The sequence below is a fragment of the Ochotona curzoniae genome, unplaced genomic scaffold (assembly GCF_017591425.1).
Source record: "Ochotona curzoniae isolate NIBS_2020 unplaced genomic scaffold, NIBS_Ocur_1.0 contig_2210, whole genome shotgun sequence".
In the NCBI taxonomy this organism is placed as follows: Eukaryota; Metazoa; Chordata; class Mammalia; order Lagomorpha; family Ochotonidae; genus Ochotona; species Ochotona curzoniae.
The window spans coordinates 35,301,875-35,329,330 of record NW_024465369.1 but is presented as its reverse complement, the minus strand read 5'-3'; the positions used below and the strand labels follow the sequence as shown (position 1 = coordinate 35,329,330).

Here is a 27,456-nt window from a genome sequence, read left to right as displayed (position 1 = left end):
AGCAGCTAGATTGCAAATGGGGCGCCTTGTAAGCTGGAAAAGTAGGCACTGCTCTGGGAACACTGGCTGTTTAGAGGAAGGCAGAAAGCACCCATGTGTCATCCACTGCAGAAGTGGCTCCAGGCCTCCAAGGCTCACGCTGTGCTTGAAGCACTTCCTCCTCCACCACGTAACTTCTCCCTGGTCTCCACCTCTTCCTGTCTTATTTGTCCTTTTATTTTCCACCCGTCTTTTCTGATTGGTGGGTTTTCACCTTTCTTAACTCATTCCTCCCTGCCCACTACGCAGTGACATAAACCACTGTATGAGGCTGCATCGGCAAGTGCAGGAATGGCTAACAATCTTATCTGCTGAACTCTCCTCTGGAAAATTCCCCACCATCAGTTTTTCCCACAAAGGTTTAAGTCTGAGGGGCATTGATTTTCTTACTCATTCAGCAGACACTATTGAAAGCCCAGCAGGTGTCAGGTGCTGCAGTGAATGCCAAGAGCACAGCAGGAAACCAGACAGACAGAATCTCTTCTCCCTGATGGTGAGACAAACGTGTAAATGAGCAGTTTACAAAATGCCACATGATGGTGTATGCTATGCTTGAAACAACAGGGAAGCAGCGATGGGACAGGAGGTTGGGTATTTTTGTTGACATCTGAACAGTGAGAAGGGACTAGGAGAGGAGTTTACCAGTAAGAGGGCATGCAAGTTTGAGGTCCCAAGATGCAGATGAGCTTGGTATATTTAAGGAATCAAAGGGCCAGAAGGTAAACTAGCAAGAGGGAATATATTACATGAGTTGATGTCTGGGGCAAAGGAGGGGCAGATCTTGTGTGTCTTTGTGGGCCTAGGAAGAGTTTAGACTTTTAAAGGGAAATGAGAGGCATTTATGCAGGGGAGGAACATTATCTGATTTATTTCCTGCTATACATAGTGCACACCTCAGAGATATGTGTGGAATTTGGTACATTTACAACTTGTCCTTACAGATGGGGCAGACAAGCATTAATGTGGGGCAAGGCTTGAGGAGATCTACAGCCCCATCTCAGAGTACGTGGTTTGAGGCCCAACTGCTAGGCTTCCAATTGCAACTTCCTACTAAGAAACACCCTGGAAGGCGAAGGCAGTGAATGATGGCTCAAGTACTTGGATCCCTGCAACCCATGAGGGTTCTGGAGAGAGATCTTGGCTCCTGGCTCCTGGCTTCAGCTTGACTCAACCCCAGCTCTTGCAAGCATCTGAGGAGTGAATGAACCAATAGATGAAAGCTCTTTCTCTATCTGCCTCCCTGCCTTTCAAATAAAATGAAAATAAATCATTTTTTAGGTGCAGTAGGTGAAAAGGGGACCCCAACCTTCCACATGCCATGCTGTCTTTTGATTGGGCTTTCTCTGTTGGTCTCAAACTGTATGTGTACTGAGAGTGTCTTTGCACAGTAGGCTTAGGTGTGGGCTTCAGAAATAATTCTGTAAACACCCATGTTGAGAAGTGGTCATCTTGATCACGTTCTCTTTTTGGAGTCTACCACAGATAGACTTCCCTAAATACTTACTCAGTTCACTTAGTGGTGGATTAAGTGTCTTATTTTCTCAAAGGTTCATGAGGGAACAAATGTACAGTATCTGCAGGCCTCTCCATCTCTGGAGGCTCCTATCTATGGTGTCTATTGCTGTTGCAGATATCTGTTGAACTCCTGATCCTCATTGGATGAGGTGAATGCAGTGCTTCATGTGGCACCAGGAAAAGGAGAGAAACAGCCCTTTATTGCCCTTGGGTTTGCCACTTCCAGGAACCTTGCCTCTGGCCCAGCACCATGTACCATTCATACAGTTTGACTCATCTGAGAAGTCTGGCATCATCTATCCCTGGGGAGAGGCACTTTTGGTGCTTGGGATGGCACTACTTCAGGCATAGGGAGTTCCGTATTCCTGGCCCCACCCATCGACTCCTACTGGCTCCTTCCCGAGCCAGTCCTGCCCACTGTGTCTCACCCCCAGCCAGAAATGTTCCACATTTCCAGCGGTGCCTTGCACTGAAAGCCATGAACTAGCCCAGCCCCATGATCTTACAGGCAAGGGAGTGAATGTTGGGTGGCCATGGCCTTTCCACGCTGCTGTTCTCTAAATTCAGCAGAATCAGGACCCACTGCACAGTTATCCCATGTGGTTAGTTTCTGGAATAAGCCTCCGTGTTTCATTCTTTCCCTGAATACTGTTTTCTCAGAATGGTACATGTAAGCCTAGATCAAGTAAAATGAGGAACGTTTTCAAACTGTTCCGTGCCACTCCAGGCTTGGGGGCAGTGCTTTGTGCACACCATGCGTTCCATGGCCATCCAGCTCTTGGAGCCCCTTAATGGTAAAAATCAGACTTTGCTCCTTCTGCCTTTTTGTCAAGTGCTTCTAGGGGAGGTACTGTCACCCCAGAGTGCCTGCCTGGAGGACAGAAACGGAACGTTTGGTCATAAAAAACTCACTGAAGTTGGCTGTCACTGAGCTTGACTTGGACACCAGAATCACATTTCAGACCCCATTTGCCTTTATACACCTGACTTGCTGCCCTCGTTGCCTTGGTAACTTTCTCCCTACACACTTGGATGCTCTGTGAAGGAAGAACAATCATTTTAGTCTAACTATAGATGTTGTTGAAGAGCTTGTGATTCATAAGTGACTCTTCCTTATTCCTAAATGGAATAGCCAGCATTGGGTGGGGCTTTCAGCTGGATTCCCCGCCCCGCCCCAAAGACTCTCAAGTGCTCTACACAAGCATTTTTGTGGTGGTGTCTCCAAGAAAGCCTGGCTGTTGGTGGGATGGGGTGCTGATGTCCCCTGATCTTCATACCAAACACCTGTTTATACCCTGTGGGGAGGAGAAGCACTGAATTTTTTAAGTTTAGTTTTTTCTTTTTTTTTTTTCTCACTTGCTTCTTAAGCGTAAAACCAATCTAGTTTCTTTTTCTGAGGCAGAGGAGGAAGGAACAAACAACAAGTTAATCAGACAGGAAGCGAATAACCACAGCAGGACGTTTGCCTCTGACTCAGTCACACTGAGCGAGCGGCCAGAGCCCTGCTATGGCTGCCCCCGGACGACCCAGCCCCGGCCTGTGAGGATGATGCCTTTTTCATGGACGATTTGCTCTCCTGGCTTGGGTCCCACGTGCTCTGTCTGCATGTGACCCTGACTATGGCCTTCTCCAGTACCCTGTAACGGTAAGAAAAGTCATGTTCAAACCCAATCTGTTTCCTTCATCAGTGAGATGGAACAGCTAAATAACTTTCAGGGCCACAGTATGTTGAGATAGAGTTGTGTAATTTTTTAGTATAAGACCTTGTGATCTATTTGTGTGGTCCAGAGAACTGGTCTCACCACCATGGTGACTGCATGATTCATAATTTGTTTGGAGTCTGAATGTGAGCAGGATTTTTAGTGGAATTGTCCCTGACCCATGAACCTGTTTGAGTCCACAGGAATTTCTTTCCTGTTTTCCTTTTTAGAATGTTGTCCGTACAACTATGTTGAGTCCTCAGTTTGAGCAGCAACAGTGAGTGCTTTTAAAGTACAAGCAGTCATTGGAAGCTTTAGACTTAAATATGGGTGCCATGTGGCTCGGCCATTTCCCATTTTACTAAAGTTCAGATTTCACACTATAGCATTTCTAGGCAGTCTTTTAAAACGGGTCATTCTGGGATTTTGTTTGTTTCAATTTGAGAGAGAGAAAAAACACTTCTAGCTGCTAGTTTACTCCCCAAATGTCCCCAGTGGCTGGGAACAGATGAGGCAGAAGCCCCGAGCTAAGAGCTCAATCCAGGTCTCCCATACGGTTACTTGAGCCGGTACCACTGCCTCCCAGGATGCATACTGGCACAGGAAGCTGGAGTCAGGAGCCAGGGGTAGGAATTGAACGCACGCACTATGGCATGTGAATGAATATTTTCATTGGCATCTTAACTGCCAGGCCAAATGCCCGCCCCTAATTTGTCTTTGAGAAGACTTATGTTAATATCATAACAATACAACAGAAAGCTACTATTACATACTATGGCACTTGTTATGTTTATATTCAATGTAATTACCATTTTGGCATAAAGTTATGATTTTTAAATTACAAAGCTGTGTACTCAGAGACTTGCAGAGCAAGATTAAGAAACTTTTAGTACCTTTTTTTCTCTAGAATATGTATAAAAAGGTGGCTTGATTTATAATCCTTTCTCCCTTAGAGAAATAGAAAGCTTTAAAAATTAACTGAGTAATTCAACTTTAATCATTAATGGCATCACTAGAGTATATCATGCAACAGGGAGAAGTGATGAACAGAGAAGCTGCAGCAGGAGTTCAGTGTAAAAAAAAAAGTCAGTATGGCAGACAGAGCGTTCAGTAAGATCATGGCAAAGCAAAGAATAGTGAGAGAAAAAAGAAGTGGGGTAGGTTATGAGGCCCACATTTATGTAAGCTAGCCTCTGAAAACTCACTTGGATCATAAGTCTTACTTTATTATTTGCTAACTTTATAAACTTTTGTTGTTCTTACCTGGAATATTCTCTAGTTAAAATTATTCTCTTTAGGAATTAGAAAAAAAAAAAGGTTAAGTGATTTACCTAAAATCATAGCCATGTTTCCTAAGGCTCTTCGGAGGGTTTATTCACCTGCTGCTGGCTGACAGCTGTAGCTACTGTTGTCACTGCACATCCTCTGGATGAACTGCAGTATTCAGGCAACAACTTAGGAGGAAGATTTCCTGGGGTCTGGCAAACTGTTTCAGTCTGAGAATTAATGGAATTAAATTCTAGATCTGGCCCACAGGCCTGAAGTTCCTCAGACTTTGCTAAAATGTATCCGGAAGTGAGCTACCCACTTCCTGGACCCTTCAAGTTCAATGTTCTTTTGAAGTCTGTTTAGTAGATTTCACTGGGTCTTTAAATTGTGATACAATTGTGCTTTGAGGTAGGACTAATACTCCTGTTTTGTGCTTCTTGATGGAAAGAGCATTTCACCTGGAATGCCATAAATCTGTCTTACCTCGCAACCTTCAGCCCTGAGGATTAAATCTGCCAAATATAAGGAAAGGAAAACGTCTGCCAGGATGCCACTCCTAGAAATTTCAGATGTATTTTACCCACATCTATCACCATTCTTTTGTCAGACAGATGATTTTGAGGTCTACATATGTGGGCTGAAGTTTCTCTCAGCCACTGCTTTCGCTTTTTCGGAAGTAAACTGGAAAGGTGGTCATATTTACATGGCAAGTCCATGTGTCAGCCTCTTTTGCCTATTCTGTGTTTAGCAAGTGGCTACTACATGCTAAGTACTGCCTCACTGAATTTTGCAATAAGTAGGCACTGTGATCACCATCTTATCACAGATATAGAGAGGCCAAGTCATTTGCCCATGGCCTAGTAACTAAACTTGGTGGAAGTTTGCCAGATCTCAAGAGCCTTGTCCACAGGTGCAGCCTAAAGCCAGTAGATAATCTTGTTAAGGGGGTTGTGGTGGTGGTGGTGGTGGTGTGTGTGTGTGTATACACACGCATGTGTGTATATTTTAGGTCTTTTTCCAGTTCTGGGAATATGGGTTTACAAATGTTTTTATGTAAATATCACAGCAGTGGTAAATATTTCTAAAATGAACAATCTCAAGACATTTCCTTTCTAAGTCTTTTGACCTTTTCAGAGGTAAATTTGGTGACACTTTGGCTTATGTTACAAGTTGTATTTCCAATGTTAAAACGAACACAGGTATTAAGTGTCAACATACATGTTGTGTGTCTCTGTGTGTCTGTGTGTGTAGTACAGAACAGGCAAATCTTAATTCCTAGTAAACTCAATGGGTTTGGGTAAGCAGTAAATTGAGCTGCTGCATCCTATATTACAATGTCTGGGATTGAGTCCTGTCTCTGCTTTGGATCCAGTGTCCTGCTAATGCGCACCCTGGGAAGCAGCAGAGAATAGTTCTAGTGCTTGAGTCCATGCCACTCACATGGGAGATCTGGAAGGAGTCTGGGGTTCCTGACTTTGCCTTGGCCCCACCTTGTCTGTTGTAGACATTTGAAGAAATAAACCAGTGAATGATGCTTTTGTTTCTCTCTCTTCCTCTCTGTCCACTACCCCCTCTCTTCCTGTTCAAATAAATAAAAACAAATAAATACACTTATTTTAAAAACCTTAGTAGCTTCTGACAATTTGGGAGAGAATTTTCATTTTGAGATTTGGGGGAGACTGGAGAGATGGAGAGGGGAATGTCAGTGTTTTGTGTAAAGGGGCTCCCTTCATTCTGTCAGGTGATGGCAGACAGATGGGTCAGTCAGCATTTTCTCACTATCTGAAGGGTCTTACATGTCTGTGGATTTGGGTTAGTTTTTGAATGTTAGTGTAATCTTATGATGCTGCTGCCTAACAGCCTCCACTTCCCCAGCAGTTTCTCTTCCAGTCAAATTTAATGACATTATATATAGATGCTTCAAACTTCCATGTTTGGAAAATGCCTCTTGTTCTCCCCCAAATCAGCTCTCTAAAAGAACTCTCCAAGAAGCCTTGCTAAGAGAGCCATGGACCCCTCAAAACACAGGTGAAATATAACCCCTTATTATTGAGAGACTCCCCAAGCTGAAGTCACTTCAGCTCTTAGTAGTCAGTCACGTTCATGCAGTTTTGAAAAACGAGGATTCCTTGCACAACAAGTGTTTGCTCTACAGGCAGCTCCAGTGGAGCAGCACAGGGGGCAGCAAGAACAGAGCATATGGGAGATTTGCGGGTAAGAAGTGCTTGCGCTCCTCTCTGTCTGGATGCACTCTCGGGTTCAGCAGCCGCAACTATCTCCCTCTTGTTGTCTCATTGCTGTGAGCAGAGTTACCAATGAGAGACACAGAGCTTTCAGCAAAGATATTAAAACAGTGTGCTAGTGAGGGTGGGTTGGGGTAGGGTGGAGTTGAGATGTGGCCTGATGACCCCTATAATAAAGTAGAAACTTCAGGCAACTGCAGCTGTGAAGCGCTCATGTTAAAGAAACAGGATGACTGTGGTTTGTTGCAAGCATCAGTTTTCCTGTTGAGCATTTTTACAGGAAGTTGAAGAACAAAGCCAAATCCATCTTCATTAGTTCTAATGGACATTGGATCTTAAATCCATCCAAATTAGTTTTTATCATGGAGGAGTCTAAAGACCAGATTCAAGAATGATTATGAGTAGGAACCCCAAACTGATGTGCTTTATGACAATTCAGGATTTCAGCAGCAATTTGCGTTTGCTATGTGGTTTTACTTTCCCAGTATAATTTGGTGTGGATCCATTGCCTTTGCAATGAATATCCTAGCAGTTATTTGTTATTGTTGTAATAGTTCAATATGCGCTGAAGAGCTTTTTCTCATAAAGACACTACTGAGTTGAGCCTGGCACAATAGCGTAGCAGCTGTAGTCCTTGCATTGGACGTGCCAGGATCCCATATGGGTGCCAATTCTAATCTTGACAGCCCCACCTCTCATCCAGCTCCCTGCTTGTGGGCTGGGAAAGCAGTTGAGAACAGCCCAAAGCCTTGGGACCCTGCACCCACAATGGGAGGCCCAGAAGAAGCTCCTGGCTTAGGTTTGGCTCAGTTCCAGCCATTGCGGCTGCTGGGGGAGTGAATCATCAGATGGAGGATCTTCCTCTCTGTTTCTCTCCTCTCTGTATATCTGCCCTTCCAATAAAAATAAATAATTTTTTTAAAAAGGCACTAGTTACACATAGATTTCCCTCTGTTAATTTTTTTGTTGTTAAACAACTATGATTATGTGCGCAAAGAGAAGAGTATGTGTATTATTTATAAGATAGATATATGCATCAAGATACCGAGAGTTGGGGGTGGGCATCTGACACCATGTCATTTGCATGCTACATTGGGTTTTAGTCCCAGCCAGCCCCATCCCCATCCCCAATCCCAGTTTCCTGCTGATGCACACAGTAGGAGGCAGCAGGTGTTGGTTCTAGTAGTTGGATCCCTCCCACCCACATGGAATACCTGGATTGAAGGCGCAGCTTCTAGCGCAGACCTGGCCCAGCACGGCAGGGACTACCATTTCCAAGGTGACTCAGTAGATGGGACATCTCTGTCTCTCTGCCTGTCAAATAACGAAAGAACAAAAGTTATCTCTGAATACTAGTGCCCTCAACCCCTTTTTAATCTAAAATTTCATTATTACTGAATACTTCCTTTAACGGCTAATGGAACTTCAGTGTTTTGTTTTCGTTTTTGTATATTTTGTGTTGTCTGTTCTTTGTGGCTCTCATTTTGGAGGGGAGGTTAGGCCGTGGGCCAGGAAATCTCAGAAAAACAAAAACAAACTACCCAAGAGCACAAGACATACATACATGAAAATGAAATAGGAATATTAAGAATAAAATATAGGGCCCGGCGCGGTGGCGCAAGTGGTTAAGTCCTCGCCTTGCACGCCCGGGATCCCATATGGGCGCCGGTTCTAATCCCGGCAGCCCCGCTTCCCTTCCAGCTCCCTGCCTGTGGCCTGGGAAAGCAGTTGAGGACGGCCCAAAGCTTTGGGACCCTGCACCCGCGTGGGAGACCCGGAAGAGGCTCCTGGCTTCGGATCGGCATAGTATCGGCCCGTTGCGGCTCACTTGGGGAGTGAATCATCGGATGGAAGATCTTCCTCTCTCTCTCTCCTCTCTGTATATCCGCCTTTCCAATAAAAAATAATAAAAATAAATCTTTAAAAAAAAAAAAAAAAGAATAAAATATAAATGAATTTAAAAAACAAAACCATGAGGGCAAGAGGAGCTGTGGATCTGTCCTCTGGTTTTATTTCTGTGTCATCACCTGCTCTAGATAATATACATGGAACAAATAAAACATTTCTCTACCAGTTCAACCTTTTTGAACTGAGTTTATGTTTCTCTCCATTCAGTTTAGGTAGGATAGTATTGAAGTTAACATCTGACATGATTTATAGGACAAATCTTTTATATTTTTGGATAGTCCAAGGTACTGGTAAAACCTAAGATATGAGGCCATTAATGTCTTCTCTAATAAACCACTTCCTGTCTCCAGCATCCACAGGTGACTGTGTACTTGCTGGGTATTAACCCTCTTCTAGTCATTGTGTAGTGTGGGCCTCCCACAGGGAGGTCTAGAATGAATCTGGAGTTGGCAATGAGATACCAAGAGCAAGTTTTCTTGGCCCTATGGAGGCAGGTTCTTCTATACTTGGGGATACAGCTGCCTTCCTGAAGCATCAGGAAGCTATGGGTTCTGTGGAGACTGAAATGTGAGCTGTGCTAGAGCCTCTAGTTGGCCAGGACACTGGGGAGAATATGTTCTCAAAGTCGGGGCACAACAGGCCAAAAGATTCTGTTTCTCACTTGGTGTCCCAAACGATAAGCATGACAGGTTTAGCAGATGGGTCGAGGCTGCCAATTGGTAGTTGGTCTTGGATCAATGTGTGATGTTGTTTGAGTGTTAAACCATGACGTTGACTGGATTAATAATATAATAAAACCAGCAACCAACCATTTAATTTGCAGGAGTAGGAAATTCCAAAATTTCCATATATTTTATAGTGTATAGTTTTTATTTATTTTCATTTTATTTGAAAGGCAGAGACAAAGAGATCTCCCATCCACTGATTTATTCCCCAAGTACCCTCAACAGCTAGAGCTGGGCCAAGCCAAAGCCAGAAGCCTGGAATTCAACCCAGGTCTCCTACATGGGTGACAGGGACCCAATACTTGAACCCATAATTTCTAAATATTGATGTGTGTGTGTGTGTGTGTTTTTAAAATCCTTTGTGCAAAGCATTTTGTCCTATTCACTCAATCCAGAAATTTAGTTCCTTAAAAAAAGTTTATTGATAGAACCCTCCTCTTACCTCAACAGTTTTTCCAACATTTGATGAATTTTTTTAAAAAATTTTATTTGATAGGATGAGTTACAGAAAGACAGACAGAGGAAGAGATCTTCCATCCACTGGTTTACTTCCCAAATGACCACAATAGCCAGAGTTGTGCCAGGCTGAAGCCAGGAACTCAGACCTAGTTCTGGGCCTGCCACATGGGTATAGGGACTGAAGCGCTTGAGCCATCTTTTACTGCTTTTGCTGGTGCATTAGTAGGAAGCTGGATGGGTAGTGGAGTATCCAAGATACGAACCAGCACCGATGTGGGATGTAGCACTGTATCACAGCACTACCCCCATGATTTTTAACTTATTTACTCAGTCTATTGAAAGATTTGGTGATCTCTCACATATTCTAGAGACCATAGGAATGTTTACATTTCTTTAATATGTGATAGTCCAGAAAAACCTGGGATCAGAAATCAACTGACAGACATTTTCTTGTTGTTTCTAAAATGGATACTAAACAAACCTGTGTTTGTTAAAACTTTGTGAAGACTGCTACAACCATATACCACAGACTAGCTGAATCAAATATGTAGGCAGTACAAGTCAAGGCCAGATTGTGGTTGGCAGGTTTGGTTTCTCTGGGAGTTTCTCTCCCAGGCTGGTAGAGACAACTTCTTGCTGTTTCTTCAGATGGTCTTTTCTCTGCATGCATCTGCTCCTGCTGCTATAAGGATACAAGTCACATTGGATTAGGGCCCCACTTATTGGTCTCTTTTGAACTTAGTCAACTCTTTAAAGGCTCTATCTCCAATTGCAGTTACATCCTGAGATCCTGTGGTCAGGGCTTCCATATATGAACTTGTGAAGGATGCAATTTAGCCTAGGACACTTGGTATGGAAACAAAAGCCTTTTCCATCTCTGGGATTTTCTTTGTTCTGGTACAATTCAACATACAAGGAGAACAGTGGAGAAGCCTGTCTCACTTCTCTCCCAATAAAATATAAGCTATGTAAGTGTTGAAATTATTATTTTTAAAGATTTTATTATTATTATTATTATTATTTTAAAATAGGGCTAGAGAGAGAGAGAGTTGGTTTGAGACAAAGGTCTTCCATCCACTGGTTCACTTCCTAAATGGCTGCAAAAGCCACAGCTGGGCCAGGCCAAAATTAGGAGCCAAGAGCTTCTTCTAGGTCTCACACATGGGTGCAGTGACCCGCTTCTGTTGCTTTCTCAGGTACTTTATCAGGGAGCTGGATCAGAAATAAAGCAGCCAGGTCTCGAACCAGTGCCGACTACCATAATGTAGGCAGTGACTTAACATGCTACTCCACAATGCCAGCCCCCAAAACACTGAAATTATTTTTAAAAACCTACTAATTTCCAGAGATGTGCTCTTTATTTATTTATTTTTTAATCAGAAAGACAGATTTACAGAAAGGAAGAAATACAGAGAGGAAGATCTTCCGCCCACTGGTTCACTCCCCAAGTGGCTGCAGTGGCCAGAGCTGAGCCCACCCAAAGCCTGGAGCCAGGAGCTTCTTGGTTCCCCATGTGGGTGCAGGGTCCGAAGGCTTTGGGCCATCCTTGACTGCTTTCCCAGCCCACAAGCAGGGAGCTAGATGGAAAGTGGAGCAGCCGGGACATGAACCAGTGCCCATATGCAATCCCAGCAGATGTAGGATGAAAACTAGCCACTAGACTACCACACCAGACCCAGGAGATATGTCCTTAACGTTGAATGCCAGGGTGAGTAGCTGGCAAGTGCTAACCTCTGGCCAATTCTGTGGTCTCCAGCTATTGAGACGACTGGCAGAGGTGAGAGGCAGGCCATATTGCACAGCATTTTCTGGTATAAGACATGACAGACCACACTTCAGGAATTGCTGCCCTTGCCTTTGCCCTGGAGTGCCTCCTGGCCCTAGTGTGCAGCTGCCTGTCATGCCACACTCTAGCTTAGAGGGAAGCAGCATATGTAAGCCACGTCTAGTGAGTGGACAACCTCCTTCCCAGCCCAAACAGTTGTCTGCAACCATCTGGGCAAAGGCAGGACCCCTGGGCAAGCCCCAGTCCATCCTTCTGCCACAAGGTGCTCAGAATTCACCCCTAGCAGGGTCCACTCTCACCTGGGCCATCCTCTGAGAGCTGCCTCTCCCAAGCCATGCCACCACTTTGCCTCCCAGCATCCATAGGTAGAAAAGGAGCCTTGGAGAAGCTAAATCTGTGTCCCAGATTATTAGGTGAGGCAGAATTTATATTCTCGAGTTTTCATCTGATTGATTACACTAGTGTCTGGTATGACCACGTGAAACCCATAAACCAGCAAGCAGAGGAGTAAGTGAGGGAAAGGGACTCTCCTGAAACCTGTCCTTCACTCGTGCGTTTGAATAAGATCTAGCCACAGATCCAAACATGGCCATCAGTTCAGAGATCTGCAGCACTCACAATCGACAGAAGAACATCCCATGAGAAACAGTCGGTGAGACAGCCTCAGGTACAGTGGTTTGGGACCCACATTTATATTGGAAGGATGTGCCACACTTCAGTTCAAGCTGAGTGGAAATCACATGTGTTTTTTTTCTTCACCTAAGTTCATGAAATCCTAAATGCTATACAAAGACCCCATGGGTACAAGGCTCCAGGTAAGAGGGCATTCTCTAAGCAGAGCTGTGACATGGTGCAGAGGCCCCCCTGAGAAGCCCAGCTCCATAAGAGAAGGTAGGCCCTGGTTTGCCAGAGTGTGGGGAAGTCAGTGCCAGGAAAGAGAAGTTCTGTTGCTGACACCAGCAAGTGGCTTGGAAATAGGCCTGATTCCTCTGTTGAACGTTTTACTTATTTGCTTATTTAAAAGAGTGACAGAGATAAAGACAGAGAACAAGACAGAGATCTTCTATCCACGGGTTTACGTTCTAAAAGTCCCTAACAGTCAGGGCTAGGCCAGGCCAAAGCCAGAAACCACATTCCATGGGTATTCCACATGGGTGCCAGGGACCCAAGTACTAGAGCCTCCCCTACTGGCTCCCGGGATGCTCATTATCAGGGAGTTGGACCTGAAATAAAGGCAGGACTCAAACCTAGGCCTTCTGACAGGGGTTGTGGCATTACTGTGCCACAGTGTCCATCCCATAGCTAAGCCTTTTGCCCACCCTCAGGGAGCCATGCTAATGCTAAGCACTTCACTTGTTTGGGTAGTCCCTGCTTCTCACTCTACACACATGGAAAGTCTTAGTTTGTGCTGGATTTGGGGGACACATGTTAGACTGTACAGTCTAGTGAGAAGACAGCCAAGATGGGGGACCAGCAGTGGGGTAGACATGAGGTTGATCTCTGGTCCACATGCCAGGATGGGAGTCCACATGTCCTCAGGCTCTATTGTAGAGTAGTCCAAACTGCAGTTGGCAGCTGCTCAACAAAGAGGGTGTGCCTCACCTGCGTTTTTGGGATAGGAGTGGAAATGGTTCGTCTAGCAGGGAATGAGAAATGGGGCAGGAAAAGCAGCAGGAAGCGCCATCTGCCCACAGGGAGAAGAAAGGCTGCAACAGCCTGGCAGGGGCATCCAGCAGAAAAGCAGGGGCCAGCAGGACATGCTCTGAAAGCTCTGAGATGGGGCTTCCAAGTGGGTCACTTAAGACCTCTGAGGCTCAATGTCCCCATCTATAAAATGAGCCTGACTGTGCCAATGTGCAATGTCCTTGCAGATATCAGACACAGCACATGGGTGTGAAGCATGCTGCAGCCAGCCAGCACTCCAAGTGACAGCTGCCACTGCTGATGTGGACATTTTAAAGATTTCATTTTCCTAATGGCCCTGCTGGGATGGAGCCACTGTGAATGGTCACGATTTCTGTTTCCCAGCAGCTAAGACAAATCTAGCAGCGTGTCAGTTAGCTTTCCCATTCCGTTTCTATCTATAGAAAGCAAGCCAGCTAGCATGATCATTACCAAACAAAAATTTTATTTTAAAGTATAAGTTTTCTACATTAACTTTTAGTGATTTAAATAAATTAGTATTTTAAATTCTAAGAAATTATTTTCAGCAGTTAAGAGACTACTGAGGGGCCCGGTGGTGTGGCCTAGCAGCTAAAGTCCTCGCCTTGAACGCCCCGGGATCCTGTATGGGTGCCGGTTCTGATCCCGGCAGCTTCACTTCCCATCCAACTCCCTGCTTGTGATCTGGGAAAACAGTCAAGGACGGCCCAATGCTTTGGGACCCTGCACCCGTGTGGGAAACCCGGAAGAGGTTCCTGGATCCTGGCTTCAGATTGGTACAGCACCAGACGTTGTGCTCACTTGGGGAGTGAATCATCGGACGGAAGATCTTCCTCTCTATCTCTCCTCCTCTCAGTATATCTGACTTTGTAATAAAAATAAATAAATCTTAAAAAAAAAAAAGAGACTACTGAGAATAAAAGAAAAAATATGTTTGCTATTTGAAATAGCAAGCTGTATGGAGATAGGGTCACCCCAGGAGACCTGTGACTATGCTATCCTTTGGCTTGAGACTCAGACCCTCAGCAGTTCACCTAGTACCTGGGAGCAACAGGGATCTGTGAAGATGCTGACACATTTGATGGGGGGCCAAGAGCCCACCTTGTAACAGCTCCTACACAGTACTATTGCTCAGATCTGACAGCGAGGACTGGGTGGGAGAAGCTGGCATTACCGAGGGTGAGAGCAGGGGTTGAGGTTTTGGTCAGGGTGAGGACTTTGCATGAGGGTTGAGGATGGGGCACAGGGCTGGGAGCAGGGCACCCGTGTACCCTCATCCCTCCTCTGCCTCCCACCCAGGATTTCCTGAGTCCCCAGAGTCTGGTCTGGCCTCTGCCCCGACCTCATGCACACAGCACACAAAGCACACGGTACGCTAAGTTTCTTCTGGCATTTCTGGGAAGCACTGGGGAATGACCAGCTGACTCTGCACCTCGCCCCATTTCTGTGTCCTCTTAGCTGCTGCTATAAGGAAGAGGGTCCTGTAGAGGTTGGCAGGACTTTGGGGGACACCAAAGGCGAGGGGAGACCACCCCCAGCCCTCACCTGCCTTCCCACCCTGAGCATCACTATCTGCCCTCCCTGCGCTGTGGAAGCTTCACAAGCAGAATGAGAACTAGCTTCCTCTGTGTTCCTGCAGTGCATGTTGGGCCCAGACCAGGGCCCTCTGTGTGAAAATTCAAGGGAAGGCAGAGGGCAGAGTTGAGGAGCACCGAGATGTGTAGGGAAAAAGAACCAATCGAAGCAGATTTGTTTTCCATTCATTGTGGCTGAGGAACTTTCCTAGTGGGGTCATGGAAATGGTCATGCTGACTGCAGTCAGGGCCTGCTATGAGGGGCAGTGTCTCTGAGTCCCTGTGAGGTTCCCTGCTAGCTGCCTTCCTGCATGGTAACCTCTTATCCCCAGAGTAAAGGCAACCACACCTCTGGAAGAGTTGGGAGTCAGGACAGGATTTTACTGAGAAATCTAATCCAGGGCTGTGTTTTGATTTTACAGACTTGTCATCAAGACTGTTAAGAGTAACTGATCCAAGATGCCCGTACCTCCACCTCCAGCGCCCCCACCACCGCCAACCTTTGCACTGGTGAGTGCTATCCTCAGTGTCCCTGCACTAAGTAAGCCACAGGCAGGCAGACACTAGCACAAATGGGTTGTAGTGTACTTCCTTCAGGATAAACCAAGCCTTACTACAAATCCAGAAAGCTTGAATGACTGTATTTGCCCAGGGTTCCTGCAGAACACAGGTGTCCAGTACTGGACAGGTGCTGGTGCCATCCTGGGAGCAGCAAGCAGGGTCTCCATCCAGATGGGTTCCATGCCAAGATAATGGCCTGTGATGTGGGGGCAGGACAGAGCAGCGTGCGTTGGTCATGCTTCCCTTGACACATCTCCTGCTCTCACTCCATTCTTTTCTGCCTCCTCTCCTTTCTTCCCAGTCTGTTTCTGACAGGCTGTTTCTCACCCCTGTCACCTCTCCCTCACACTCTCATATCCTCCTTTCAGTCTTCTCTTGTATGTGGATGTCTTCTCCCCAAAGGAATTCCTTCCCTGGACTCATCCTGGGCCCTGGCTATGCCTGGCCGGGGAGGTCCATGCCACTGCTTCCTCCACAGAGGACAGAAAAGCCCAACACACTCTGTAAGACCAGGGCCCCCCAGCAAGTGATGCCTTCATTGCTCAGTAGCTTCCTGCCAGTGGTTCCATCAGCATCATATGGGGAAACTGAGGCTCTCAGAGAGGAAGAGTCTCTTGCCTTGGGCTCTCCTGGGATACATTAACAAAAGCCACTGGAGGCTGGAACCTCACTAGAGAGCAGTGCTTGTTATGTAGCTCACAGCTGCCCAGGGTGGTCCTGCAGCTGCTTGTTTTAAGTCCCCCAGGGACAGGGGACAGCAATTGAGAGCATAAGCATTTGGAAACATTTGTAGCAATTTGACTGTAGTCTTCTGTTTGGTTCTAAGATTGGTGTTTTCTTTTTTCAAACTAATTTTTTTAATTTATTTTTACTTGAAAGGCAGATTTACAGAGAAAGGGGGAGAAAGATTCTTTATGCACTGGTTCACTCCTCCAAACCACCACAAAAGCCAAAACTAGGCCAATATGAAGCCAAGAATTTGTTCTGGTCTCCTGTGTAGGTGTTGGGGCCCATGGACTTGAGCCATCTTCCACTGCTGTCCCAAGCACATTAGTAAGAAGCTGGATCAGAAGTGCAGCAGCTGGGACTTGAATCAGCATCCATATGGGCTGCTGTCACTGCAGGCATAGCCTTAGCCTGCTATACCATGGTGCCAGCCCTTACTTTTTATAAAAGGTTAGTATAAAATGGATTGGACAAAAAAAAAACTTATCTATTTTAATTTGAAAGGCAGATTTTACAGAAAGAAAAGGAAAGATAGAAAAAGAGGTCTTTTATCCACTGATTCACTCCGCAAATGTCCACAATGACCAGAGCTGGGCCAGTTAGAAGCCGGGAGCCAGACACATCTTCTGGGTGTCCACATGGGTTCAGGAACCCAAGGGCTTGAGCCATCCTCTGTTGCTTTCCCAGGCCATAAGCAGGGAACTGGATTCAAAGTGGAGCATCTGAGACATGAACTAGCACCAATATGGCTGCCAGTGCCACAGCTGGAGGATCAGCTTGCTATGCCAACATGTTGGCCCCAACAAAAACTTTTTTAAAACTAGTACTCCTACAAGAATTTTTAGGGGCTGTTCTGTAGGTAGCATAGCAGGAAAAGTTTATTTGTATTTCCCTAAAAATTTGCGGCATACATGACTGCTAGATAGTAGAATCATTAATTTTTTAAAATTTTAATACTCAGGAATTAATTTTAATGTATATTCTAAAAATTAGCACATCAAACCCCTAGTTTAGTAGTCAGTTAGTGGAAAAGAAGTTAATTCATTGAGAAATAGCACAGTAGGAATAAACATGTGGCCCAGCAGTTTACATGTCCATGTCCCCCACCAGGCTGACCTGAGTTCAGATCGCAGCTCCATCTCCTTCCTCCTGTTTCCTGCCAGTATGGCTCAAGGAAGCGGAAAGCAATAGCTGTGGTTGAGCACCTGCCCCCAACATGGGAGTCCTCGTCTGAGTTCCCTTGTCCTAACGAGCCCCAGCCTAGCTCACTGCAGGCAGCTGAGCTGTGAGCCAGTGAGTGGGAGTGCATGTTCTCTGACTGCCTCTTAAAGATTAAAAGTTAAAAAGAACTTGTAAAATTTAAGAAAAAAACAGCATAGTGGATAATACGGTAAACTGACTTAATGCAAAACATTAAATAAATAAGAGACAGCATGTTATCATCATAAATGATATCCCACAGTGACATTTGAGAAACTATTTATATTATCAACTAATTTCTGAGCATTATTACCTAGCCTAGAGCAAGACCCTGGAAACAGAGGATTCAGAGTGAGAAAAGGGAAGTCAAGGGCCAGTGACCATCAGAGGACACTGTCCTAGTGGAATGTCATGAAGGACTCTGGGGTGCCATGGAAGAGAATTCAGCAACCAAGGAGGTCAGCTGTCAAGATAGATTCTGAGGTGGACTAGAAGGTCACTGACAGCTGTTGAAGAGAGCAGATATGGACACAGGACCTAACCTCCCTAGTCCTCAGGACTTTTTCATTTTTAAAATGACAGCAGGTCATTTTCAAGTTCTTTTCAAGCTGTCTGAGGCTTGCTGTCAAATTGGAAAAGACAAGTTTCAGAACAAGGGAGAAGAATCATACTGGCAAAAGCAGTTTATGTGTAAATGGGGTTTCTGGATGAATGGGGGCTGCGAACAAGGTGCAGCCTATGTGCGCCCTCTGTCAGCTTATAAAGAAGGCTCTGGGTTCTGGGTTCCAACTCCTGCCCTTATTGACCAAGTGACTGGGAATACTGACATAGCCTCTTGATGCCTCCAACAGCACAACAAAATCACTATTCCCCGGGCCAGATAAGGAAAATGTGAATTACTATACATACAGTATGGGAGACGATGGCTGGCCAGAATCAAAAGCTATGATGGTGTTAACTGTTATTATCATGAGCAGACAATACAATTATTTCAAGATGTTTCCAGCTTACACAGTAATCCCAGTTAGTGTACCTATGGGCTTTTCTGAGCTCTCGCTGGGCCTCCTCTTCTTCTGCGAAGCCTCCTGTAACATGCCTGGCTCATCTGCAGTCACATTCTTCTCCGAAGGGCTGGGGCCAGCCCAGGAGGGCCTCTCTGCTGGCAGGGCAGCCACCCTCTCCCCAGGACCAAGCAAGGCCAAGCCATCTCCATGTGGGGATGCAAGCACACAGATGCCGCCCTCTGAGCCCAACTGTGGAACCTCAGTCTCCTCAGTCCTAAAATAACCCTGATGGAAGGAGATCCCAATTGCATCGGAATGCTCTTTCCCAGCGAATCTGGAAACACAAGAAAATGTCCAGACATCTTAAAGGAACCACCTTTCCCTACTGTGAAGTTTCTGAGTCAAGCTTTCAAAAAAGGGACTAAATATCAGAAACCTGTTAGACCAAAGGGGAAGGAACTTTTTGGAGTAAAGAAAATGCTCTATATCACGGCTGTGGTGATAGTCACACCACCTTATACAAAGGCACTTCAAAAAGTCTGTGAAATAGTGAAACTAAAAGATTTAAGTTCATTTTGGTGCAAAAAGTTTTCTTTCAAACCCATGCCCAGCACAGAAATGTAGCACCATGGTTAAGATGCTGCTTGGGACACTTGCATCCCATATCAGAGTGCCTGGGTTCAAGTCCTGATTCTATTTCCAATTGTAACTGCTTGCTTATGCACATCAGGTGATAGCTCAAGTGCTCCTGTGTCTCTTGCCACCCACATGGGAGACCTGAATTGAAATTTGAGCTCCTGGGCCAGCCCTAGTCCTTGCAAGTCTTTGGGAAGTGAACAGAGGAAGGAAGCTCCTTCTCTGTCTCTTTTGAAAGAGATTAAAAACACACACACGTTGTTCATTATACTCATTTTTCCATTAATTTTTAATGGAAAATTAATTTGTAAAGGGCCTTTAAAAATTAATTTTAGGACTTTAAAAAACTTAATTTTAAAAATTAATTTTTAAAGACCCTTCAAATATCTGTCAGAATTCATAGAACTACAAACTAGAAGGATAGTTTCAATAAATATAAATTATCCCACTGATAAGCGAATGACTTAAATGAAAAAGTATCTTAGACAATACAGTCACAAGAATTATTTAAACTTGTGGGGTTTTAAGGAAGCAAGTCCTGCTGACTCTCCTTGCCCCAGGTTTGCTATGCAAGGTGGGGATCGGATGCCATTGTCCAGCACATGTTCTGGAAGCCAGGCCTGGCCACGCCCTGCAGCAGGCGGGCCGCCCTCATTCCTCTAGCTGTGTTGTCACCACCAGATCACTATCTGAATTTTCAGACTTTCATGAGGCATGGATTCTTTGTGTCTAGAAAAGGCATGTTACCAATGGCTCCCAAACACATGAGTCTTAAAAAGAACAATTGTGCAGAATTTATGGCCCATCACCAAGAACCTTACTCACAAGGTTCAGTCTCCTGTGTTAAAGTGCATGATTTTCATTTAAGAGATGATTGCCCGTTTGTATGGTTCCCTTTCAGGCCAATACTGAGAAGCCGACCTTGAATAAGAGAGAGCAGGCTGGGAGAAATGCCCTACTGTCTGACATCAGCAAAGGGAAGAAACTGAAGAAGACAGTCACCAATGACCGAAGTGCACCGATACTGGACAGTAAGTGAAAGGGGCAGTCTCCCATGGAGAGAAGTGGTTTATGGCTAACAATCAACTCTGGCCCGCCCATCCTGGGGAGCAACAGCTGCAAAGCTAGCAAAATAAGGACTGTACCAGTCATTGTAGGCCACAGCTTTGGCTTGGGTTCCGCCTAATGCTGCAGGAAACCAGCATAATAATTCTTTGTCTAGGACATACACAGCAGCCATTCTCTGAGTTGCTCACATCACTTTCTGAAGATTAACCCGTTGTTCCTGGTACCATAGAGAGGAGGCACTGTGAAATATGGGAAGACTCTTAGCCTTGAAATCACAGATTATGGGTTCAAGGCCTGGCATACCCATTGTGTACCAACTCCAAGCTACCTTTTCTCCACTTCTAAGGACAGTAACAAAAACTATTCTTACAGACCTCATAAGTTTGCTGTAACCTTCAAATGAGATAATGCCTAGAAAAAAAAAATGCTTTGTTGGGGAAATGTAGTTGAGGTGTAAAATGTGGATGACCAGGAAGCTGAAAGAGAAGAAATGAGATCACAACTGTGCTTATCTACACATTTAACCTAGAATACTTTATGGAACAAAGTAGGGTATGCATTTAAAAAAAAAAAACAGGCTACCTGTTGTGGTACCCACAACACAGGCTACTCATTAACAATGGAATAGAAAATTGCTCATGACAGGGATTCACTGATAGTGACCCGAGTACATTCCTGTACCTTGCAACAAGTTGGATATCCTCCAGCTTTGTCCTGTGCCACTGGTCCTGTGTGGTTCACTAGGAAATGGAACAGCCAGATGGAGCTTTGTTTGTCATTGGTTAATGATACAGGGTTGTAACAAAGTGGAGGATTCAAGGTGTTGAAGTCAGAATTGCCTGGAGAAGTGATTGGTAGGTAGAGAAGGAAGAAGGAGCAGAGTTAGAGGAGGAAGCAAATGTGGAGGAAGACAGAGAAGATCAAGATAAGACTTTTGAATGTTGCTCTGTTACCAGACAGGGAGGTGTAAATGACACATCACCTCTTAAAAAGGAAATGCGGAGTTTTTGACTTTTGACATGTTCTGACTTCTAAGTCAAAATGCACACAAAGCTGATGTGTATAATCCCTTAGACCTCCTGATCAGTGTAACAGACTCCATTTGAGAAGCCGGTCCAGTTTAGTCACTTATATCCAGGAGTCTTTAGTACAGCAGCCATGTGTGTGGTCCCTGGTTGGGGTCAGAGGAGCCACTGACCACTAGAACAGAGCCCAGCAGTTCTCCTCTCTAAAAGAGGAAGTCTGAGGCACTGAGAAGGTCGGTGTGAATTCCCCACCACTGTTGACTGAGATGGAGATGTCTGGGCATAATGCAGAGTCCCTGAGTTGAAACTATATTCTTCAAGGTCCACTTGTCCTATTAAAAGGAAATAGTGTTAGTCCCTCTCCCTTCCAACTGCTCAATAATATTTTAAAATGTGCTTCCCTGCATGCCCAGGCTGTTGCTGCACTCAGCTGGACACATGTACTGTTACCACAAGCTGCTTCCAAGTGTCAGAGTTCATCTGTAGTTCTGTGCTGGACTGCATCACATCCTGGAATCTGTGTCAAAATACTAACCATGGATATGCATTCACTCTTGAGTTCAGCACTGTCCTGCCAGTTAACTCTTCTCAGCTTTGGCTTCCTGTATTTGTCTGTTTTCTGTGATTATATGAAGTAGCTGATACCAGGTACTTTATTTAAATAAGAGGTTTATTTAGCTCCCAGTTTTGGAAATTCAAGGGCATGACCCCAGGGCTCAGCCTTTGTGAAGACCTCATGGCAAATGGCATCAAGTGGCAGGGGCACATGTCAGAGGGAGGCAACATATGATGTGACAGGAAGCCAGAAGAAGGGGAGTGGCCATTCTTGCTCTTGTGAGAACTAACCAGGATCCCACAAAAAACCACATTAATCTCCTGTGTTCCCAGTGATCTAATGACTGCCCATTAAGGCCTACCTCCTGAAGATCCCATCAATACTCACATCATCACACTAAGGGCCTGGCTTATAACACATGAACCATCACATCCGAACCGTAGCATTTTTTCACCCAAAGATGTCAGATGTAATGGAGGGACTAGCACTGTGACACAGTAAGTTAAGCCATGGCTTGCAATGCCAACATCTCATATGGTCATTGATTTGACTCCTGGCTGCTCTACTTCCAATTCAGCTTCCTGTTAATGCACCTGGGAAAGCAGCAGAGGTTGGCCCAGATCCTTTGCACCCTATAACCATGTGGGAAACCTGGAAGAAGTTCCTGGCTTTGGCATGCCCTCGCCCAAATTGTTGTAGCCATTTGGGAAGTGAACCAGCACATGGAAAATCCCATCTTTCTTCTTTCTATAACTCTGCTTTTCAAACTAGTAAATAAATTATAAAACATGCAAACAAAAACACTAATGGATTATGTCTCATAGTACAGCCAAGCTCTTTGAGTTTATGTATTTACTTTCGTTTTCTTTGAAAATTAAAGAGGCAGAATGAAATATCTCACTTCCCAAATGCCGGCTACAGCTAGGGCTGGGCCAGACCAAGGCCAAGAGAAATTCAGTCCAGGTTTCCTATATGGGTGGCCTGGATCCAAGCACTTGATCCATCATCTGCCGCCTACCAGGGTACACATTAGCACAAAACTGGATTGGAAGCATTAGAGTTAGGATTCCAATCAGGTACTCTAATGTGAGATGCAGGTATCGCTAGTGGCAACTTAACCATTGTACCATTGAGTAAAATGCTAATGCATTATTTTCTTAAAAAGACAGAGAGCTCTTAGCTTCCAGATAACTCTCCAAATGTCTGTATGGTGGCCCAGGGGCTGAGGCTAGAGCCAGGAATGGATCCAGAGCTCCCCCAAAGGTGATGACAGGGCCTCAGTTACTTGAGCCATCACCAATGCCTCCTAGGGTCTGCAGGGCCAGGCAGCCTGTACCCACAGAGTCAGGAATCAATATATTTATTTTTATTTGAAAGGCAGATTTACAGAGATAAGGACAGATAGAGAAGGTCTGCTAGTTTACTCCCAAATGGCCACAATGGCAGAGCTGAGCTGATATGAAGCAGGAGCTTCCCCTGGGTCTCACATGTGGGTTCCAAGGACTTGTAAACCACATTCTGTTGCTTTCCCAGGCCATAAGCAGAGAGCTAGATTGGAAGTAGAACAGCCAGGACATGAAACAGTACCCATATGGGATGTTGGCTCTTAAGGTGGAGGATTAGTCTGTTAAATCATAACACCTATCCTGTATCTCTTTCCAAGTAAAATAAATAAATCTTAAAAAAAAGAAAAAATTAAAATTAATCTAAAAGCTTATAAAAATAAGTGGTTAGTCCAAAATATAATCCCTTGACCTCACATTTTCTAATAATATTGAATAACTTAGAAAGTCCTAACAATAAAATGTTAAATAGGGACAAAAAGCAGGCTAAACACTGTTTATTAGATATTTACATACACACACACATACACAGAGAAAGAAAGAAAAAGCATACCTCAAACAGTGGCTATTTCTAAAGAATAAACTGTGAAATTTTAAAGTTTTTTTCTATTACTACTCTTCCCATCTAAGTATGGGCTGGCTTAATCTCCAAATACCTGGGAACCAGCAACACAGTATGGCTCTCCCACATAAGTCGCAGAGACCTGGCCACTTGAGCCATTCCTTACTGCATCCCAGGATGCACATTAGCAAGAAGCCAAATCAGGAGTAGAACCAAGGTTTGAGCTCAAGGAATTCCATGTGGGATGTAGGCCTCCACTGTCTTAATCACTGAGCCAAATGCCAGCCCTTCCTTAATTCTTTTTATAATTTCTTCTTTTTATTGAATCTCCCCCTTTCTTGGCCTCATCTTTCTGTGACTATTCCTTTATTTATCAAGTCTTAGGCAATGGGACAGATGCTAACAGTTGTGACAGCTGGTCAGGAGAGGGTGTGGGGACCTTCTCTTACTATTTGCACACCCCACCACTGGGCCCAGGAGTGCCCTGCATCCTCAAGAAACCCCTCCTATTCTGACAGGGGGTTGGGACCAACCAGTTTCCACCAGCTCCCTGTTTTACTGTACTGGTCACAAGTGGTAGGGCTCTCTGGTGGGTACTTCCACACCAGTGAAAAGATGGCATGTTATTCTTTCTGCAGAACCTAAAGGACCTAGTGCTGGTGCAGGCAGTGGATTTGGTGGAGGAGGTGGCAGCGGCGGTGGTGGAGGTGGCAGCGGCGGCGGAGGTGGGGGTGGCCCGCCTGGACTAGGAGGACTGTTCCAGGCCGGAATGCCAAAGCTAAGATCCACAGCTAGCAGGGATAACGGTAAGAGGAGTTTCCTTCTCTGAGCAACTGAAGATCAGTGGTCTGGGTCTGGAGGCTTGGTGTGCCCCTCAAGGCTCTGCTTTCAAACCTTTTGTATTCCCTGAGATGTTACCACTCTTCTATATGAGAGACTTATTTGACACTTTATTGTTATTATTAGTCATGAGTAGACAGCTTTACAGAGCTAGTAGCTATTTGTCCAGTGTCCTGGGGTGTCACCTGTCCATTCTCACACTATTCTAAAGGATGCACTGGAGTGGGAAGGGAAAGGAGGGAGCAAATCGAACTTTCCACTGCTGCAAACTGCTGGTGACCTGGCAGAGGCAGCTTTGTGCAGTGGCCTGCTCCAGCTGTCCACCATGGTAAATATTCGCAAGCCACTTCTCAAATACATGATGGAACGTGTCCTCTGGGCTTCTTATAAATGTCCCCTAAACCTGAAATACCGTCCTATGTGACAGACTTTCGGTATTTTAATGCCAGTGGTTCTAAGTGTTCTCTGGGGAGTTTCCTGATGGTAGAAAGTAGTTGAACTTGATCATAGCTAAATGAAAATCTTACAGAGTCCATGGGGCTCCTTCCTAATTCCTACAGAAGCTCAAGAATCGGTGTAAAACATTCTTTCATTTTTGTCTTGTTAAAAGATGTTTATTTCTACCTCTATGATCTTTTAAAATGTAGAAAAGGCAAAATTTTCATGTTTACATGGGAAAAACTAGGGTTAAAAAAAAAGAAGGGTGAAGTATAAAACAGAGTTAGAAGTGCAGTTAGTACACAAAATGAGGCACCAAAGCCCCTTTACACAGCACTAAGGTGTACAGTAACTGCAACCCAAATCCACAGCTGGGAAATACAACCTATCACAAGTTAGTAACACAGATGTATACAGCTTTGTTTTAGTACTAAGACTACAAATTCTCTCCTACCCCTTGTGTAAGCCTGTCCAAGTGCTCAGACCTCCAAGGCTGTGTGAGCCAGCTCCTGTTGACCACTCAGTCTCCACTTCCTGGGCACTTTTCCCAGGCTCACCATGCCTTAGGATGCAGTGTAGGTGGTTCATTTCTTCTGGGCCTTCGGACCTGCTGGCCCTCTGCCTATCTTCCTCATCTTTCCATGCTGGTTCCTTCTTCTCAGACCCACCCCCGGCTCATGTGTCAAGACTGGGAAGAGTTGCCATCCCCAGAACCTGACTCTGTCCAGTTTGGCCTCTCTAGGCGTTCCTGTTCTCAATGGCTTGTTATTTTGGTATATATAATTAGCTGAAACTACTTCATTATTACTAATTTGTTTACCGTTTCTCTCCTGTACAACAATGTAAACCATAGGAGAGTGGGATCTTTCCTATTTTCTCCACTCCTCTGTCTAGCAGCCAGAATGGCTGGTACACAGCAAGTGCTCAGGGCTTTGCTGGTGAAATGAGTGAAGTGGGAGATGCAGGAATGCAGGCTGTTTTCTTAGAATTGCCTTGGGCCTCACATAGTTCTGGGTGGTGTTGGAGGTTCTCCAGACCTTTGTTTCCCCCTTCAGTTCCTCCCTTTGTTAAACCCGAACCACTTCAGTGCTGTTCCATCCAGCCAGTACTGATGCAGAAGTCAGCCCCAAAGGAACAAGCATTATGTATTTACCTAACTCACCATGCCATAGCACTGCCAGTGTGGGGTCCCAACTTTCTAACTGAATATTTGTTTTCCCATTTAGACTCTGGAGGAAGCCGGCCACCGATTTTGCCACCAGGAGGAAAATCCACATCTGCCAAGCCCTTTTCACCCCCAAGTGGTCCGGGGAGGTTTCCTGTACCTTCTCCAGGCCACAGAAGTGGTCCCCCCGAGCCCCAGAGGGCCCGGATGCCTCCTCCACGGCCCGACGTGGGCGCAAAGCCTGAAAGCGTTCCTCCTCCAGTACCTAATACGCCACGGCCTGTCCAATCAAGTCTGCACAACCGCGGGTCGCCACCAGTCCCTGGGACCCCCAGGCCACCTGGCCCCGCCCCGACCCCTCCCCCCTTCCCTGGAAACCGAGTTGCCACTTTCGGGGGAAGCTCCATACGTCAGTCCCCCTCAGGCTCTCCTTCGCCCTTCTCCAACAGGCCTCCCCTGCCTCCCACCCCAAACAGGGCCCTGGATGACAAACCCCCTCCACCACCTCCGCCAGTGGGCAACAGGCCCTCCATCCACAGGGAAGGGGTTCCGCCTCCTCCACCTCAGAACAACAAGCCTCCAGTGCCTTCCAACCCCCGACCAGCCACCTCCTCACAGGCCCCGCCGCCTCCACCGCCCCCCAGCAGGCCCGGGCCGCCTCCCCTGCCTCCAGGTGGCAGTGGCAGTGATGAAATCCCAAGGCTCCCACAGCGGAACGTGTCCCTCACTTCATCTGCACCTCCCTTGCCTTCAGGGGGACGTTCGGGTCCTCTTCCTCCCCCGCCCACCGAGAGACCCCCTCCTCCAGTGAGGGACCCACCAGGCAGAACAGGTAAGACAAAAGGAGGGTGAGTTCCCTGGCTAACATCCAGCCCGCCTGGACATCACTCTTCTACCTGGGAGTGAATACAGGCAAACAAAAGCACAGGTAGATTCCCGGGCAGCTTCATGCTTTTAAGTCTTGACACTGATATGGATGATTTCATCGGGACCTCATGAAAACCTCCAAGGAAAATGAGATCGATGCTTCTGTTCATGTTTTAAAAATGAAAAGACTGAGTAACTAATAAAGTTAAATGGTCCCAAGCTACTTAACAAAGAAGAGGCTGGAACCTTCACCTTCCCTCACCGAAGGGTACTTACGCCCTGCCCCCCAGAGTTCAATTTCAGCTGCCTTCACTAGGGTGATGTATTACCATCTTTCACATGAGGGCCCCAGGATTCAAGCCTGATGGGCACTTACTTAACAGTCAATGAACTTCTGTACTTCTCTTTTCATTTTTTAAACTTTGAGGCCACCTCGTTAATGGGACATGTAAAAAGTTTTGCTCTGTTAACATCTCTGGCACATAGATTGCCATCACCACTGCTTCCCAGGGTCTGCACTGGCAGAGAGCTGGAACGGGGAGCCATGCCAGGAACCACACCTAGGTACTTCAGTGTGGATGGCAG

The 27,456-nt window shown here is 45.6% G+C and overlaps 1 protein-coding gene across 2 annotated transcripts in view; it reads left to right on the top strand.

Annotated features, from left to right (window-relative positions):
* The first annotated feature begins 1,259 nt into the window (after window positions 1–1,259).
* LOC121150677 (WAS/WASL-interacting protein family member 1) overlaps window positions 1,260–27,456 on the top strand; it is a 35,610-nt gene continuing 9,413 nt past the window's right edge. For both annotated transcript variants that reach the window (XM_040971742.1, XM_040971743.1), the window contains exons 1-5: window positions 1,260–3,199; window positions 15,303–15,390; window positions 19,909–20,038; window positions 24,200–24,367; window positions 26,066–26,836. In XM_040971742.1, the coding sequence (XP_040827676.1) occupies window positions 15,340–15,390; window positions 19,909–20,038; window positions 24,200–24,367; window positions 26,066–26,836 (1,120 nt within the window). In that variant the 5' untranslated portion in view covers window positions 1,260–3,199; window positions 15,303–15,339. The remainder of the gene's footprint in view (window positions 3,200–15,302; window positions 15,391–19,908; window positions 20,039–24,199; window positions 24,368–26,065; window positions 26,837–27,456) is intronic.